The 16,492-nt window shown below is 39.7% G+C and overlaps 1 protein-coding gene across 2 annotated transcripts in view; it reads left to right on the top strand.

Moving 5' to 3' along the window:
* The window catches only part of PRIM2 (DNA primase subunit 2), a 133,813-nt gene that overhangs the window by 68,351 nt on the left and 48,970 nt on the right, over positions 1–16,492 (top strand). For both annotated transcript variants that reach the window (XM_041121013.1, XM_030004955.2), the window contains one exon: positions 7,214–7,281. In XM_041121013.1, coding sequence (XP_040976947.1) covers positions 7,214–7,281 — 68 coding nt within the window. The remainder of the gene's footprint in view (positions 1–7,213; positions 7,282–16,492) is intronic.

The following is a 16,492-nucleotide window of genomic DNA, read 5'->3' as shown; positions in this document are numbered from 1 at the left end:
GTTTTATTTCTAATTTCTGTTTCTTATTACTTTCTAAAATTTGCTTGCTAGTTATCTAATTGAAATCTAACAAAAGCCTAGCAACTTTAGTTATTCTATGCTGCATCAAAATCACTGTTAAAGAAATTTGCTGTAGGTGTTTTTCACTATTGCATTAATGACATTTAGCTGAAGAGTTAGAGTATGGAATATAGGAGTGTTGTTTCTAAATTCATAAAATCAGCATACAATACACTTGTCATAGAGGTTTTTGCTTCGCTTATTCTACTGGTTTTGTTACTGCTGCTACAAAGTTGGAAAGATTTGGAATTGAGCAATGAAATTTTATAAGGTAAACACTTTCCATACTCTTCTGCTTTTCTTTTTTCATCTGTGTGCTTTGTTGTCACAGTGTCCTGTTACTTCTTGCTACTGTTAATAGTGTAATTGCTTCAAGTCTACTTAATTAATTAATTTATTAATTTTAAATTTCTGTGGGTGGAGAACAGGTCTTATGAACCTTTGTTGACTGATTTTCACCAAGGCTTAGAAACTATTATTCTAATGGTATAAAACATTTGTAGATGGTATTAAAGACCATATAATTATCTTGCCAGTGTTGTCCCCTGTAGTGTTTAAAACTAGTTTTGGTACCGATTTGTTTAATTGGAGCAACTAAAAGTAAAATGGATAAGCAACTAACCTGGATGTGATCTCTCCAACTTAAAAGTTGAAGCCCAGTAGTGGAGTGGTGAAGTGTTAAAATGGTTGTACAGGAAAATTGTAGGGAGATGTGCAATTGTAGGGAAAAATTAGCTGATGTGTAATACTATGTATTGTAAGCACAGTCTTCCTGCATTTTTCTTTGACCTTTTTGGGAGGTATCAAAAATGTGCTCTAAATTAGTACATTAAATTTGATAATTAAAAATAGTATAATTTGTTAGTACCATTTCAAATGCATATGGTGACTATACTTCTTACTTTTGGAGGTGGCTTCTTCAGGTCAGGTCCCTAGATTACTGGGGAAACATTTAGGAGTGGGGGTTGAAGTTCAATTTTTTTCTGTCCACATGGGATCAACTTTCTGGTTTTTAAAGGGATATAAAAGACTTCATTTATAGTGGATTTTGACCCTTTGTATCTTAGTTTCTAGTTAAACACATGTAGTCTCTTTTTAATTTTTTTTTCCCCAAGTTTGGAATATAATTTTTCTTTTTTTTTGTTAAATTTGCCTCTGTTAATAGGGAAGATTTGCTGTCGAGTGTCAAAGGTAAAAGGAAGTGGTAAAGAACAACCTTCAGTAGATTTTGTACAAACGAGTAGCAGCTCTTTTTGGACTCCTATAAGATAAACAACTAAGCTTTCAAAATACTGTGAAATCAATGATTAATCAGCTTCTTATTGGTGTGAAATTAGTTTATGTATGTATGTCGTGGATTGACCCAGGCTGGCTCCCTTCCCTGAGGGATGGGAGAGAGATTCAGGAAGGGCAAAAATGAGAAAACTCATGGGCTGAGGTAAAGACAGTTTATTAAGTGAAAGGGGAAAAAAAGGAAAAAAACACAAGTGATGCTCACCACCAGCAGACCAGTGCCCAGCCAGGCCCTGAGCAATGGCTACTTTGGAAAAACTGCCCCTCAGTTTTATTGCTGAGCATGATGTTATATGGTCGTAGGTGATGGTGGACTTTTGCAGATGGCAAAGGTAACTGTCTTTTTTCTGTTTGTTGGTTTTGGGTGTTTTTGTTAAAGCCTTGTCTTTAGTTTTTATGGCTGCCTTGATCAATCCCTACTTTAACCTTATTTCATCTTTACATTTGGTTTAGAGCCATTCCCTCACACCCTTTGTCGCTGGTGTAACTATCATAGCAGAAATAAACAGAGAAGAACATTCTAGGAAAATCTTTTCACCTATGCCACAGAAGGCTCCCAAACCTATGTCTGGTCTTAATCCAGACCTTGTTACAGTCCACACAGTGGAGCACGTATGGAGGTGACGTTTGTTCTGGAACTGCCAATGGAGATACAGGTTAAATAATTTAGATAGTCCTTGTAGAGAAGTGCTTGTATTTCCAAGAACTGCAGAGTGCCTGCTGGGAACCGTGGGCTCACCTTTAAACGTACTATGTATTTCGGAGGTGCATTTAGCACTCAATAGAGCTAAAAAGTCTCTGCAAGCCTCCTTCAGGTAGATTTGGTTATAAAGCTTGGAGTTATGAAGGAGGAATTTCTTGGGGGAAAAAGCAAGGTAACTTTCCAAGGACTGAGCATTCTCTGAGATACCCTGTCCCTAGACATATTCACAGTGCAGTCACCCTCCCTTTTAAATATGAGTCCCGTATGATGTAATCCTGCCTATCTGGGTTTTAAAAGAACTGAGGAGGCAAAAGCACGCTAAGCCTGCTTGTACAATGTTTGTTAAAATATAAAAGAAGTAGCATGAATGCCTGCACAGGTAGTTCTGGGATATTAAAACAACCCCGATGGGCTTGACAAATTGTGTAGAGGCAAATTGCAGGCTGCGGATGTGCATCTGGACAGCATGCCTTCAGACACTCCTTGTTGTTCTAGGAGTACTTAGCAGTTGACAAGGAAATACTCTTGGTAATAATTTACATTTTAGATTATCTAATGCACCCTTCTAAAGGAACCCCCCCCCCCCCCCCCCCCCCCCGTAAATTGTGGAAAGAGCCTGGAGTAATTCAGTAGCCTGCCTCAGCTAAAAGTAACCTTTGCCACAAAACTCTTCTTTCTGTGCTTTGCTCCTGAGCCTTCCATGTAATTTTTCTCAATGACATCCAACTGAATGTGATTTTTAAAAAAAATAATGTATTCATCAAATGATCTGACAGCATATTAAAATTTTCTTGTGCAATACAGCTAGTTAGGACATCTCATTTAGAAAGTACTCTTTGTGAAAATAAAAATTTTCTTTTTTTGTGCAGAAAAACACTTAGAGAGCAAATAGCTCTCACATGGTAACCTCAAAATCAAGAAATTCACACACTTCTAAAAAAATTGAGACAAGTTAATTGAGCCATGATAATCTTGTTCTTAATTGCCATGTATAAAAATGTCATTTCCTTCCTGATAGCATGTGGAGCTGCTACTTAACTTCAGGCTTTGTGTCAAGTTAACTTTTTGTTAAGGTTTATAGTAAATCTTGGATAACTTGCAATTTCATGTGCTGGTCTCATGTTTGGTTGGGGGGAAGAAAACCAGACCAATTCTTAGACATCAGCCTATGAGTTGTCATCCTGTTACCTTCGTTATTACTTGAAGTACCAATGCCAGATTTTAAATAATTCTAATGTTCATGTAGTTTTCCAATCATCATGTGCCTTCTGCATTCTCAAAATGTTACCTTCTTCATGCTTTATGAAAATGTCCTGTTTCTTTGCCTCAAACTCAGCATAGTGAACACTAGAGATGTGATTGTTGCGTAGAGCTCAATAGAAAAGAAGAACTCAGCTTCTTGCTCTTCTTCTACAAGATTGCATAACAATATTACTGAATTTTGTCAAAACTTTAGAAAGCTTGCTTTTGGAAATTCTGGTTACTTCAAATATATGAAGATTCTGGTTTGATTTTTCCCTCCAATGCTTGTGTCCTTTTTTTTTTTTTTTTTACTGTTGGCAATCTGAATTGCAGCAAAGACAGCTGGTGACTCTGGTACTAAAGCTAGTATGGAGTTGGACTGACGATGTCGTCTCAGATTTCAGTTTATTCATTCCTTTTCCTCATATGCTTAAGTATTCTTCCTCCTTTCTCAATTTTAAATGTGTGATGTTGATAACATGGTGCTTAATTTGCCTTAATGATCTACATCACTCACCCCAGCTTTCACCATCTCAGCTCAACTCTGAGGTGTCCACATATTCTATCTGCGGCTCACTCTGCCCGCTCCTCTGATTATCCAGGCCTTAGGACTGGAAATAGCTTGTCTGTGGTGTTTTATGTTCTCTGTAAATTAAACTGCTTCAGCATGACTAGAGTTGGGAGCTATGCTCCTTGCTTCCCAACATTTTGATGTCTTCCATGTATCTAAAATATTGAATAGCATGTTTTTCCTCCTTTTTTTTTTTTTTTTTTTTTTTTCTGGTAAGGTGATCTTTGTGTTGAGTACCATATAGAGATGAAGGCAAGGCTGTGCTTGCAGGAATTTGTCTAAATTTCATTTCAGAGTGACTGGAAAAAGTCTTCAGAATCACAGTTGGGATTCTGTAATTGGGATTATCTTTTCCTTTTAGAAGACGACTGTTGAAAAAGGACATAAAATTCTTAGTGTTTGAAAACACTAGCATTTACCACCACCTTTGTAAAAGCTAATTTTATTTACAGTGTGGCTCAGTTAGAAAAAATACAGTTGTGAGGAAAGACTTTATACATTAAAATTAAAATTTTACCCTTTACTTTTATAATCCAGGTAAGTTAAAGGAAAATGTGCTTTTTCATTTAAAATTGTTCAAAAGTTTTGATGGTCTCTCCTCAACTGTGTTGAGGTCTCCTCAACTGTGTTTAAGGAAAACTATCCTTAGTTTCAGATAGAAAAGGACAGTGTCATGAGGATCCCACATCTTCCTGAAAATAAACATTTGAATTACCCTAACAAAGTGTTTGTTCTGAGAGTTGAAAGGTATATGATCTTATGTTCACAAGAGCATATTCTGTAGAGAACTTTATCTTGTCCTTCCAGCCAACATAACGGAGGAAAATGGGGATTAATTTTGCTCGTAAATTTTGCAGATTCCATAATTGTTGGTGAAACACAAGACAGTAAGAAAAAAAACCAAAAACATTGGCCATGTGGATTCTCCTGTGACTTCAAGGGATTATGTTTTTTTCCCCTTTAATGGTGGTTCCCGAAAAAGCCAGTGTAGTCCACTTCTTCCATATTCTTTCACTGCAACACCAAGAAAAAAACTTGGTTAAACACCAAGATCACTAGTTCTTGGTTCTACCTCAATTCCTACAAGTCTCCCAAATTAGTTTTAAAACAGTATTTCTGTTCATTGGTAATGTCTCCATAACAATGTAGTTTATTGCATATATAAACTTTGACAATAATATCACTACTTTTGCAGGTTTTGAATTTTACTGGTTTTTGCTTCTTACATCACTGTCCACTTTGACTTTCATAAACATCATCTTGTCTTAAATGCACTGTTTATAACAAGGAAAAAATTTGGTTTTTTCTGAATAATTGTAGTATTTGAAGTACTGTATAGAGAAAAATACTGTATGCTTGTCTCATATAAAAATATACATATGTATGTAAGTGTGCACATAAATATTGTTTTCTGTATCAGTTAAGTTATTAACAGAAAGAGAAGCAGATGGTATTTCAGGTAATTCAGGCTCTGTTCTGATTTTAGCCAAGTGGAATAACTTGGCTGGTATTTAGAGAGCTTCCAAGTTCTCTTCAGAAATAATTTCTGGTTTTCTGATTGTGTTTAAAACAAAATTAGAGCGTTACTTTGCAGAGGACACGAATATAGAACAATATGTGTATTGGCCTTTAATACTCAGTGGTAACAAAATTAGGTTTTTTTTATCAAAAGAAACTTCTGAATAAATACAGAGCTTACTGAATTTTTAGTATACCGTATGCATCTCAGTCTAGCTCCATAAAATAAGGGAATGCGGATAATGCTGTAATTGCCAAGATACCAGCCTTTTTAAAAAGAGAGGTGAATGGATTGCTAAGACTGCCTGACTTACCTTTACTGCAGCAGTCGGATGGGATGAGTACACTTGAGTTACTCAAGACTGAGAAGAGCTGCTGCTGCAGGCCAGGACTGGCTTAACAGTTGAAATGGCCCATTCCTCTTTCCCTGCTGTCCTTGTGTTCAGTTGCTTCAACTTTCACTTGACAGACTATCTGTTTTGAACCTCCTCTTATTTAGCTGATGGTTGGTATTGCTAGCTTCAGGCACGAGTTTAAAATCTGGCCCCCGTCTGACTTCTGCCTAGCAGCAAAGGTTATGAGATGGATGTGATGAATGGGTGATCTTTCAGGAAAATATTAAACTCCTCCATATCCACACGGTCTACCTACGAGCCGATGGATCCTATGGTTACAAATAAACCCCATGTACCCAAACACTGAGTGCAGCTTTTTCCAGGGTATATTTGTGGGTTATAAATAGAAGTTGCAGCCCGCTAGTCAGTCCTACTTCAATGCTTGCCTTTACTTGTGTGTTGGAGCCAGCAAGGTGAAGCTACACTCTTGGTGCTAAAAGGTTTGGGGTGGGGTTTTTTTGGTTTTTTTGTTTTTAAATAAGATTTTTGAAGAGTATATATAACTGTATGCCTGCTATTTTAAGTTACCTGTAAAATACTTAGGAACTTAATGGTAATCTATACAAGGTGAAATATGTTGAAATTTTAAATTTGTACGAAGGTAGTTTTCAAAATACAGCCTAACTTGGCAGCAGTAGAATCATGAAATGCATGTTATATTAAATATTTTATATTAGATGTATGTCAGCAGTATCAGAACTGCTATGCTTGTAACTTTTATAGGTGAAGGTAGACACCTATATACTGATATTAAGCAAATTTAATACATGTTTTTCCAATTATTTTAGTTAATACACCAATTCACTAGTATTCTGCAATAGTGTGACATGTACTTGTTGATTTATAGACTACTACGTTTATTTTTTCAGAAAAAGCTTGATGTTTTAACTAGTCATATGAAAGTAACAAGAAAGAAGTATGTATTTGGTTTAGAACAGTAAAATTACAAAATACAGGTTATGCCCATTTAAAACAGTGTACACAGGGACATGTCTGTATAAAAGTTATATAGTGCTAAATGTTATGCAAATTTTTCTATACAAATGTAAATTGTATACAATATGACTTAATGGACTATATTTACATTATGTGATTGCTAGAAGGCTGTCTAGGTAGAATATGACTTCTAGTTCAAATATGTTTGGAAAAAAGTATAGCACTTTCAATGATGTCTTGCTATTTAATTCAAATAACATTGTAATTTTAGAAAAATTATTTTTCAGTGTTTAACTTCATTAACTTGTAAATATTTCTGCTAACTTCAGGTTCTCGAAAGTTGTGCTTAGTTACTTCTAATGGGAGAAAGTATGTCCTATCCAATGTTGTGTAAAGTTGTAGCAACGCAGGGTGATTTCTTACATCATTCCTGCTTTGTGCTATCAATTGTTTTGAAGCTAATATTTTATTAATTGAACCTTTGTTTTCTTTCAGCTGACAGCACGATCGCTGCCTTCCATACAGTCTGATGAGAGACTACAACCTCTGCTTAATCATCTCAGGTAGCATAAACTGAAAGCATGAGTGTATTCTTTCACACAGATAAAATAATTGTATTATTAGAATGTTTTAGCTACAGTCTTTTTTCAGATGCCTCATCTGTGCAATTGGCTTTGACTGGAAAAAAACCTCTCAAAGTATACCTTCAACTTAACAAAAGCTTTATGAATGACACAAAACGTAATTTATAGAGCTGGTATTTCTTCTAAGTAACAAGAAAGTATTTGTAGCTTTTACAAAAGCTATTTTTTCTTTATAGTAAAGGCGAAGTTGTTAAGTTTCTTTATGACCAAAACAGATTCCAAATTACACTGCTCAGAGTATGGACCTTCCGTGTTGCAAATACTTTATGCTCTATGATCTTTTGGGGAGATTTCTCCATCACTGTCATTGATGAATGAAGTCCTATTTTCTTCTTTTAATGGACCTAAAGAGAGAGCTGAAAATGTGAACCATTAAGAGTGTTCTACGACACAGTTAAAATAGCCTGCCTCTCTCCTAGTAGTATACAGTATATAGAAGCTTTCTGCTTTCTTTGAATGTGTTTGGGGATGAAGACTAAGAAAAAATACTTTTCTGATGTTCTTCAGGTTAAGCATAGATCTGGTCTCTTTCTTACACACATGATTGCTTTTTACCACTTTGTATTGTTTGAGAGAGTTTTCTTACTACGGTAGCATGCAGGAGGACAAAGACCATATAGTTAGAGGGAGATGCACTGGCTTAGAATCACTGAATAATTTAGCTTGGAGTGAACCTCTGGAGATCATTTAATCTAGCCCCTGCTCAATGCAGGTCTGGTTAGATTGGGTTGCTCAGGTATTTATTTAGTTGAATTTTTAATATCTCTAAGGGTAGAAATTTGCTTAAATATTGAATGTCACTAATGAAAGCTCTGTTTTTGAACACGTACAGCTTTGCATTAGGATCACTGAAACGATGCTGGATGAGTTAGAAATGGAAGCGGTGAGGTTCTGTCATGACAGCACTGCACCGGACTTACAATGCAGATATAGTTAGCATGCTTTTTATTTCCTATGGTGCTCTACTGCTCGAGGTATCAGTACCCAAAACCTGACATTTTATTCTAATTTAAAAAAAAAAAAAACAACTTGTAATTTTTATTACATAGGAACAGTTTCATGTTTTATTGCTTTTTAGTGTAAATCAGAATAGGAAAAATAGCTTTCATTGTATCTCTGCTTACTTACATATGATTGAACTTTGTTGAAGAGCAATAAATGAAAAAAATTATTGCAGTGTAACTGTTACGTAGCTGGTTAGAGGATACTTCTGCATGTCAATAACCTTCCATGTTTTTATTACTATACGTCTCATTGGGATTTTAAAAAATGCACCTCTGTGGCATACCTTTCTCCATTTGAAGCTAAAGAGCAATTAGGTTAGCTTTTTATAAATCGTGCTTTCTAGGAGCAATTACTGAGAAATTTGAAATTTCTTTTGATATATGCTGTGCATCTATGTAAGTGGAACAGCCTTCAGTATCACAGCAAACACAATCCTCTCTATGCTTTTTTTTTTTTTTAAATATGGGAAAAGGAAATGTTGCAAAAAAAGCTAGTTTAACATCAGCTACTTTAACAGGGATACTGAATTTATGCAAAAAGGTATTTTTTTCACATTCTTATGTTAACTTGGGTATGTATGTTTAACGATTGGTAACTTACTTCCATTTTGCTTTTGCGAAAATGGAGGGGCTGTTCCTAGTACATTTTGTCACTAATTGCTTCCAAGTTGCCTTTTTGGAAGTTCCTTTAAAATAGACAAAATAAATCAAACCTTACAACTTGAAAAACAAGCACTGGCAGTGAACAGACAGATGATCAAATAGGTCTTCTCTGTTATTTATTTCTGTGAATCTGTGATTTGTTTTTCCTTCATCTTGCTCCTAAGAAAGGAGAGTATTAGTTAGTTGTAGGTTTTCCTCTACCTTCATTGTGTGAATTCTTACAGCAGTATTTTATTTTTGGCATATGTCAATCGAGCTTTATCAGGGGAGCAAAACTTACATAGAAACATATGAAAAGAGCATACAATTGAAGGTTACAGACCATTGTTTGGTTGTTAATGCCCCACACATTTTTTGGCAGCTATTCATATCTGCTTGTGACTTTTAAATTAGCTAGTCCTCAGAAAAGGTCATTTCACTGTGGATTATGTCTGCATAGATATTTTAATCCGTGCCCTTTTTTTTTTAAATGGACATAACATGTATTTTGTAATTGGACTGTTCTGGACTAAACAAATATTTTATCTGTAACTTAGATCCTCATTTTGTCTTATTTTGTTTCATTGGTGCTTTCTAATATTAATTGTACTAGACAAAAAAAAAAGAGAACATTTTTAGTTAAAATGTTAAAGTATTTGATGCAACATGCTCACAGTAGGCTACAAGGAGATTTTAAATTGCTAAAACTTTAGCAATTTAATAGAAATGGAAACTTTATGTCTAAATGCATGAGAAGAACACTTCTGCAACTCCTACTTGCAAAGGAGTTTATATGGGTTTCGTGATGAAATTACAGGGTCGTAACACTCTACTATTTAAAATCTTCAGCAGGAATAATTTCAAAGATAGACAAAAGCTGTCATATGTAATCCCATCAATCTACTATAGGACTGTGCCTGTACATGAATTATAAGGAGAAGCTGAGTTGACTTTGTTTAGTCTGGTGACGAGGAGGTTTAGGAATGATCAAATAGCAGCCTAAAAGTGTTTGAAGGGCAAACATCACAGTATTGGAATTCTTGATGGTACCAGAGGATGTAACAAATGACAGTGGTCACATATAGCAGCTTGGGAGGTTCAGATTGGACATTAGGAAAAATGCCTCTGCTAGAATGATAGGTGCAGCAGATTGCCCAGAGATGTGGAATCTTGGTTCATGGAGATTTTTAGGAAGCAGCTAGAAAAAGCCACGTCTCACCTGACTAGTATTGGCAGTAGTCCCAGTTGAAGTGGGGTGTGGGACTAAATGGTCTTCTACCGTTCTTTACAACCAACGTTTTGTATGATTCTATTAATTCTGTCTTCAAATGGTAGTTCACAAGGTTGATACAGCAACCAAGTGTTTTGCAAGACTGGATTTTTTTAATGGGTAACACAATACTCATGCAGACATGTTCACCCTCCTCACTTACGCTCATCTCACAAGCAAGAAAAGAAGAATGCGCACCTTAATGGACTGGTGTCATTTACTATTCTCAACATCTATAAAGTGCCCTTCATATCCTTACTAAATCTCATGATATACTAACACATCTGTGAATGATACAGTATTTATTAGAACAGTCCTGCAGCTGTTGATTTGAAAGACATAGGTCCCACTCTTGGAAACTATTGATATAGTGGAGGTTTCTTCTTGGTCAGCAGTGCTGTGAATGTATGTATTGATCTTTAGTTGCAAGATATGCTTGCATTGCAGTAAACCACAAAAAGAAATTATGAAGAGCTACAGATATTTCAGGTGAGTAAGAAGCTTGATCAGGATCAGGAAGTAACCTACAAGGTACAAGGAATAAAAGAAAGGATAAGTCCAAAGTAAGAGCTAAAACTGGAAGCAAAAAGAGCACAAGAAAGTGAGGGTGATCACAAGCCTGGTTGGTTTGTGTTGTAATGCGTTTTCAAACCAGCAGCAGGAAGCTCTTTGGCAACATTAATGACATGAAAAAATGAGGACCATTGTCCAGAGAACAAAGGATAGTCTGAATTTTTTTTTTTTTTTTTCAAGGTGTATGGGTTTGCATGGCAAGGTTTTGGTAGCAGGGGGGCTACAGGGGTGGCTCGTGTGAGGAACTGCTAGAAGCTTCCCCCATGTCCAACAGAGCCAATGCCAGCCCTCTCCAGGACAGACCCACCGCTGCCCAAGGCCAAGCCCATCAGTGACAGTGGTAGTGCCTCTGGGAGAACGTATTTTAAGAAGGGAAAAAAAGTTGCTGCATGACAGAAACTGCAGGCAGAGAGAGGAGTGAGAAGATGTGAGAGCAACAGCCCTGCAGACCCCCAGGTCAGTGAAGAAGGAGGGGAAGAGGTGCTCCAGGCACCCGAGCAGAGATTCCCCGGCAGACCGTGGGGAAGACCATGGTGAGGCAGGCTGTCCCCCTGCAGCCCAGGGAGGTCCACGCCGGAGCAGGGGGATGCCTGAAGGAGGCTGTGACCCCGTGGGAAGCCCACGCTGGAGCAGGCTCCTGGCAGGACCTGTGGCCCTGTGGAGAGAGGAGCCCACGCTGGAACAGGTTTGCTGGCAGGACTTGTGACCCCGTGAGGGACCCATGCTGGAGCAGTCTGTGCCTGAAGGACTGCAGCCCGTGGGAAGGACTCATGTTGGAGAAGTTTGTGGAGAACTGTCTCCCGTGGGAGGGACCCCATGCTGGAGCAGGGGAAGAGTGAGAAGTCCTGCCCCTGAGGAAGAAGGAGCGGCAGAGACAACGAGTGATGAACTGACCCCAACACCCATTCTCTGTCCCCCTGCGCCATTGTGGGGGAGGAGGTAGAGAGAAAATCAGGAGCGAAGTTAAGTCTGAGAAGAAGGGAGGGGTGGGGGGAAGTTGCTTTAAGATTTGGTGTTATTTCTCATTACCCTACTCTGATTTGATTGGTAATAAATCAAGGTAGTTTTCCCCAAGCTGAGTCTGTTTTACCTGTGATGCTAATAGGTGAATGATCTCTCCCTGTCCTTATCTCGATCCATGAGCCTTTTGTTATATTTTCTCTCCCCTGTCCAGCTGAGGAGGGGAGTGATAGAGCGGCTTTGGTGGGCACCTGGCGTCCAGGCAGGGTCAACCCACCACACAAGGTTGTTGAGATTTTTTTAATAGAAATGTAGAGGGAAATAGTGGCAATCCATGGAGAAATCAAAGTGGTGTTTTCTTCTGGTGAAATCAAGGGACCTTGGGAATCTCTACTGTAGGAAATCAGAAGACCTGGCACCTAAAATGGCAAACCCAAAAGCTCTAGTCCCTTCAGCTCCTTTGGAGAGGGATCTAACTGCTTAGCTCTCTAAGGCCACATGACCAGTGCTGGCCTCTTCATGCCCAGCTCTAATCTACCACATATATTGGATATGCCCGGCTCTAATCTACCACATATATTGGATGGTGTCGTGGTTTAACACCAGCCAGCAACTAAGCACCATGCAGCTGCTCACTCACTCCCCCCCACCCGGTGGGATGGGGGAGAGAATCAGAAAGAAAAAGGTAAAACTCGTGGGTTGAGATAAGAACAGTTTAATAGAACAGAAAGGAAGAAACTAATAATGATAATAATAACAATAATAAAATGACAATAATAATAAAAGGATTGGAATATACAAAACAAGCAATGCACAATGCAATTGCTCACCACTCGCCAACTGATACTTAGTTAGTTCCTGAGCAGCGATCCCCCCCCAGGCCAACTCCCCCCAGTTTATATACTGGGCATGACCTCACATGGTATGGAATACCCCTTTGGCCAGTTTGGGTCAGCTGCCCTGGCTGTGTCCCCTCCCAGCTTCTTGTGCCCCTCCAGCCTTCTTGCTGTCTGGGCATGGGGAGGTGAAAAATCCTTGACTTGGTCTAAACACTGCTTAGCAACAACTGAAAACATCAGAGTGTTACCCACGTTCTTCTCATACTGAACTCAAAAACATAGCACTGTACCAGCTACTAGGAGGAAAATTAACTCTATCCCAGCTGAAACCAGGACAGATGGATAAAGCACACTCTATGTCAGAGCACAGCATTTGAAGGCTGTTTGTAGGGTTCGGCTCTTTGGTGAGTGGTGTCAGATATTGAGAAACTGTGATCTTGCAAAGGTCATATGCTACTTTTTAGTGTAAAAATAAGGAAACATTTATGAAAAACTTTTCTTGTTTCCTTACCATGCTGAGAATAGTTGAGCTTTTCAGAGTCCAAAAAGTATAATTTCTTCTTCTTCCCCGCCCCCTTCCCCCCCACCCCCTTCCATTGGTATTTCTGGCCTTGCAGTAATGTTTTCTACCAAGTCCGGATGTAATGGTCTGCAAGATTCAGAGAGTATGTCCTCTTTTTAGCAGTAACTTCTGAAGTCTTACTTTGTTCACGTATTGTATAGGAAAACTTTTGTGTCTTCCTTTGGGCCTCCTCTTCCCAGGCCAGTCCTTTCTACGGATGCTAGGAAGAAGTGGTTTTCTTTAGCTTAGCAATGTTTTTCAGTATTGGTGTGATTCTAATAAACACTGTAGGGCACAAGCAGATGATCTGAAGTGATTAGGGTAGAGCAGCTTAAGAAGTTACCAGCACTCATCCTGGAATGTGATAACTGACTGGTCAGTTTCCTGATTGGTTGTTTTCGAAAAAAGTGAAGTTACCTAAGCAACAGCTGTTTTCTGCTGTTCTGTGCTTTGATTGTAATATTTTTGGGACTGTGTTTTTTGTTTTGTTTGTAGTTTGCCTAAGTGAAGTGATGCAGATCTGGTTCTGCAAGGAAATTTAGATACTTTAGTAGAATCAGTAGTAATAGACATACACAGCTCAAATACTTTTAATTATTTATCCATTGTTGAGTAATGAAAAAAAACCAACTATTAAGTACAGTAAGCTTGCCTAGTGCTCCAGTGTGTGCTAGACCAAATGAATGCATGTATAATTAAACAAATGATTTGTACTGTAGTAAAATCAACTCTTGGCTATGTGCTTTTCACACTTTACAGTATTGAAATGTTACAAAATAATCTGTAGTACCTAGCATCATTATTTAGCTAAATTCTTTTTTTCTGGAGTTAGCCTCTATATGCCTTCAGAAGATTTAAGAAATTATCTTTGTTACTTGCAAAATCTGTCTTGCACAAAGAAATTTGGTCTTACCCAGACTTTACAACCTGGTTTTTGGACCAATATGCTGTATCCAAAGTCCCTGTTAGCTTTATTGCTTGCTGTACTGTCACTTTTGAGTTCAGTTGGGTTCTGCTGTAAGCATTTCTCTTGGCCTGTTCTGCAGCCCTGCATATATCCTCATTCAAGAAGTCTGCATATTTAAAAGTAAAAGCTGGGCATTAGACGCTTGTATTTGATTTGAAATGACTTTGGTGACAATGTCGACGTGACTGTCTCTGCTGTAGTGTAGGGTTACCTGAATCTAGCTCATGTATCAGAAGTAGTTTCGTTGCAGTATGAATGAAAGATGAGGCAGCACATGCAAAGTCCTGGGCTATTTTGGCTAGACAGCTACTGTCAGGAGTTAATGTGTTTCTATGTCAGTACTGCAGTAAAAGCCTTCCCAGCTTTTTATTGGTACACGTAAGTAGTTTTTGAGTTTTTACTTTTCCGTCATGGTAGATGTTCACAGTGATACATAAGTTTGTTTGTTTGTGTTTTTAAAATGCTACACAAGTAGCAAAGTACAAGAGGTTCTTGATCACTAGAAGAAAGCAAAAGTAAACCCTGCCTTCACAAAGAATGAGGAGAAGGATCCGTGGAACTATAGGCTGGTCAGCCTCATCTCGGTTCCAGACATATGAAGGACAAGAAGGTGATCATGAGTGGTGTTGCGGTATAAGCCCAGCCAGTAACAAAGCACCACAAAGCCGCTCTCTCACTCCTCCTCCGCGGCCCTGGTGGGATGGGGAGGAGAAAATATAAAAATGCTTGTGGGTTGAGACAAGGACAGGGAGGGTTCACTCACCGCTTACGGTCATGGGCAAAAGACAGACTCAAGTTGGGGAAAAAACAAAATCAATTTAATTTACTACAAATCAAATCAAAACAAGGATAATGAGAAGTAAACCCAAATCTTAAAACACCTTCCCCCACCCCTCCCTCCTTCCCGGCTCAACTCCACTCCCAGTTTTCTATACCTCCTCCCCCACAGTGGCACAGGGGGACGGGGAATGGGAGTTGTGGTCAGTTTGTGACGTTGTCTCTGCTGCTCCTTCCTCCTCAGGGGGAGGACTCCTCACTCTTCCCCTGCTCCAGCATGGGGTCCTTCCCACGGCAGACAGTCCTCCACAAACTTCTCCAACGTGAGTCCTTTCCGCGGGCTGCAGTCCTTCAGTCACAAACTGCTCCAGTGCGGGCTTTCCCATGGAGTCACAGCCTTTTTGGGGGCACCCACCTCCTCCGGCGTGGGCTCCTCTCTCCCTGGGCTGCAGGTGGGCATCTGCTCCCCCGCTCCCCTCCATGGCTGGGGGGGGACAGCCTGCCGCCTCACCGCGGGCTGCGGGGGCATCCCCTCCTCCTCCTCCCCCGCTCCTCCTCCTTCCCTGACCTCGGTATCCGCAGAGCGGTTCCTCTCACATCCCACTCCCCCGACTCACGGGCCGTTCCCCTCTGGAATCTGCTCTCCCAGAGGCGTGACCGCCGTCGCTGAGGGGCTCGGCCTGGGCCAGCGGTGGGTCCGGCTCCGAGCCGGGGGAGCTTGGAGCAGCTTTTCCCAGGAGCCGGCCCTGCAGACCCTCCCCTGCTACCAAAAAAACCCATGCCACACAAACGCAAAACAAGCAGTCAGCATGGGTTCGTGAATGGGAAATTATGCTTGACCAACCTCATAGCTGATCATTTGATAACAGAAGGCTCAATAGGGGGGAAAGCAGTAGGTATTGTTTATCTTGACTTTAGCAAGGTTTTTGGCACTGTCTCTTGCAACATCCTTATCGACAACTGATGAAATATGGATTAGGTAAATGGACAGTGAAGTGGACTGAAAACTGGCTGAAGTGCTGTGCTCAGAGGTTTGTGATCAGAGGTGTTAAGACTAGCTGGAGGCCAGTCACTAGTGGAGTACCTCAGGGGTCAATACCGGCTCCTCTATAGAATTAGCTATTTCTTTAATGTCCTAGGTGATGGGACAGAGTGGGCACTCGGCAAGTCTAAGATGATAAAAAACTGGGAGGAATGTTTTACACCAGATGGGTGTGCTGCCTTTCAGATGGACTTGGACAGGCTGGAGAAATGGGCCGACAGAAACCCTATCAAGTTTAACGAAGGGGAATACCAAGCCCTGCATCTGGGGAGGAGTAACCCCAGGTACCAGTATAGGCTGAGTGGCTGTGAAACAGGGTTGCAGAAGAGGACCTTGGGGCCCTGGTGGACAACAAGCTGACTATGAGCCACCACTGTACCCCTGAAGCAAAGAAAGCTAACGGTCTCTTGGGTGGCATTAGGAAGAGCACTCCAGCAGGCATTGGGAGGTGATCCTTGCCCGCTACTCAGCCACATCTGCAGGGCTGTGTCCAG

The sequence above is a fragment of the Aquila chrysaetos genome, chromosome 2 (assembly GCF_900496995.4).
Source record: "Aquila chrysaetos chrysaetos chromosome 2, bAquChr1.4, whole genome shotgun sequence".
Lineage (NCBI taxonomy): Eukaryota > Metazoa > Chordata > Aves > Accipitriformes > Accipitridae > Aquila > Aquila chrysaetos.
The sequence above is the reverse complement of the archived record's forward strand: the minus strand, read 5'-3'. Positions and strand labels throughout refer to the sequence as shown.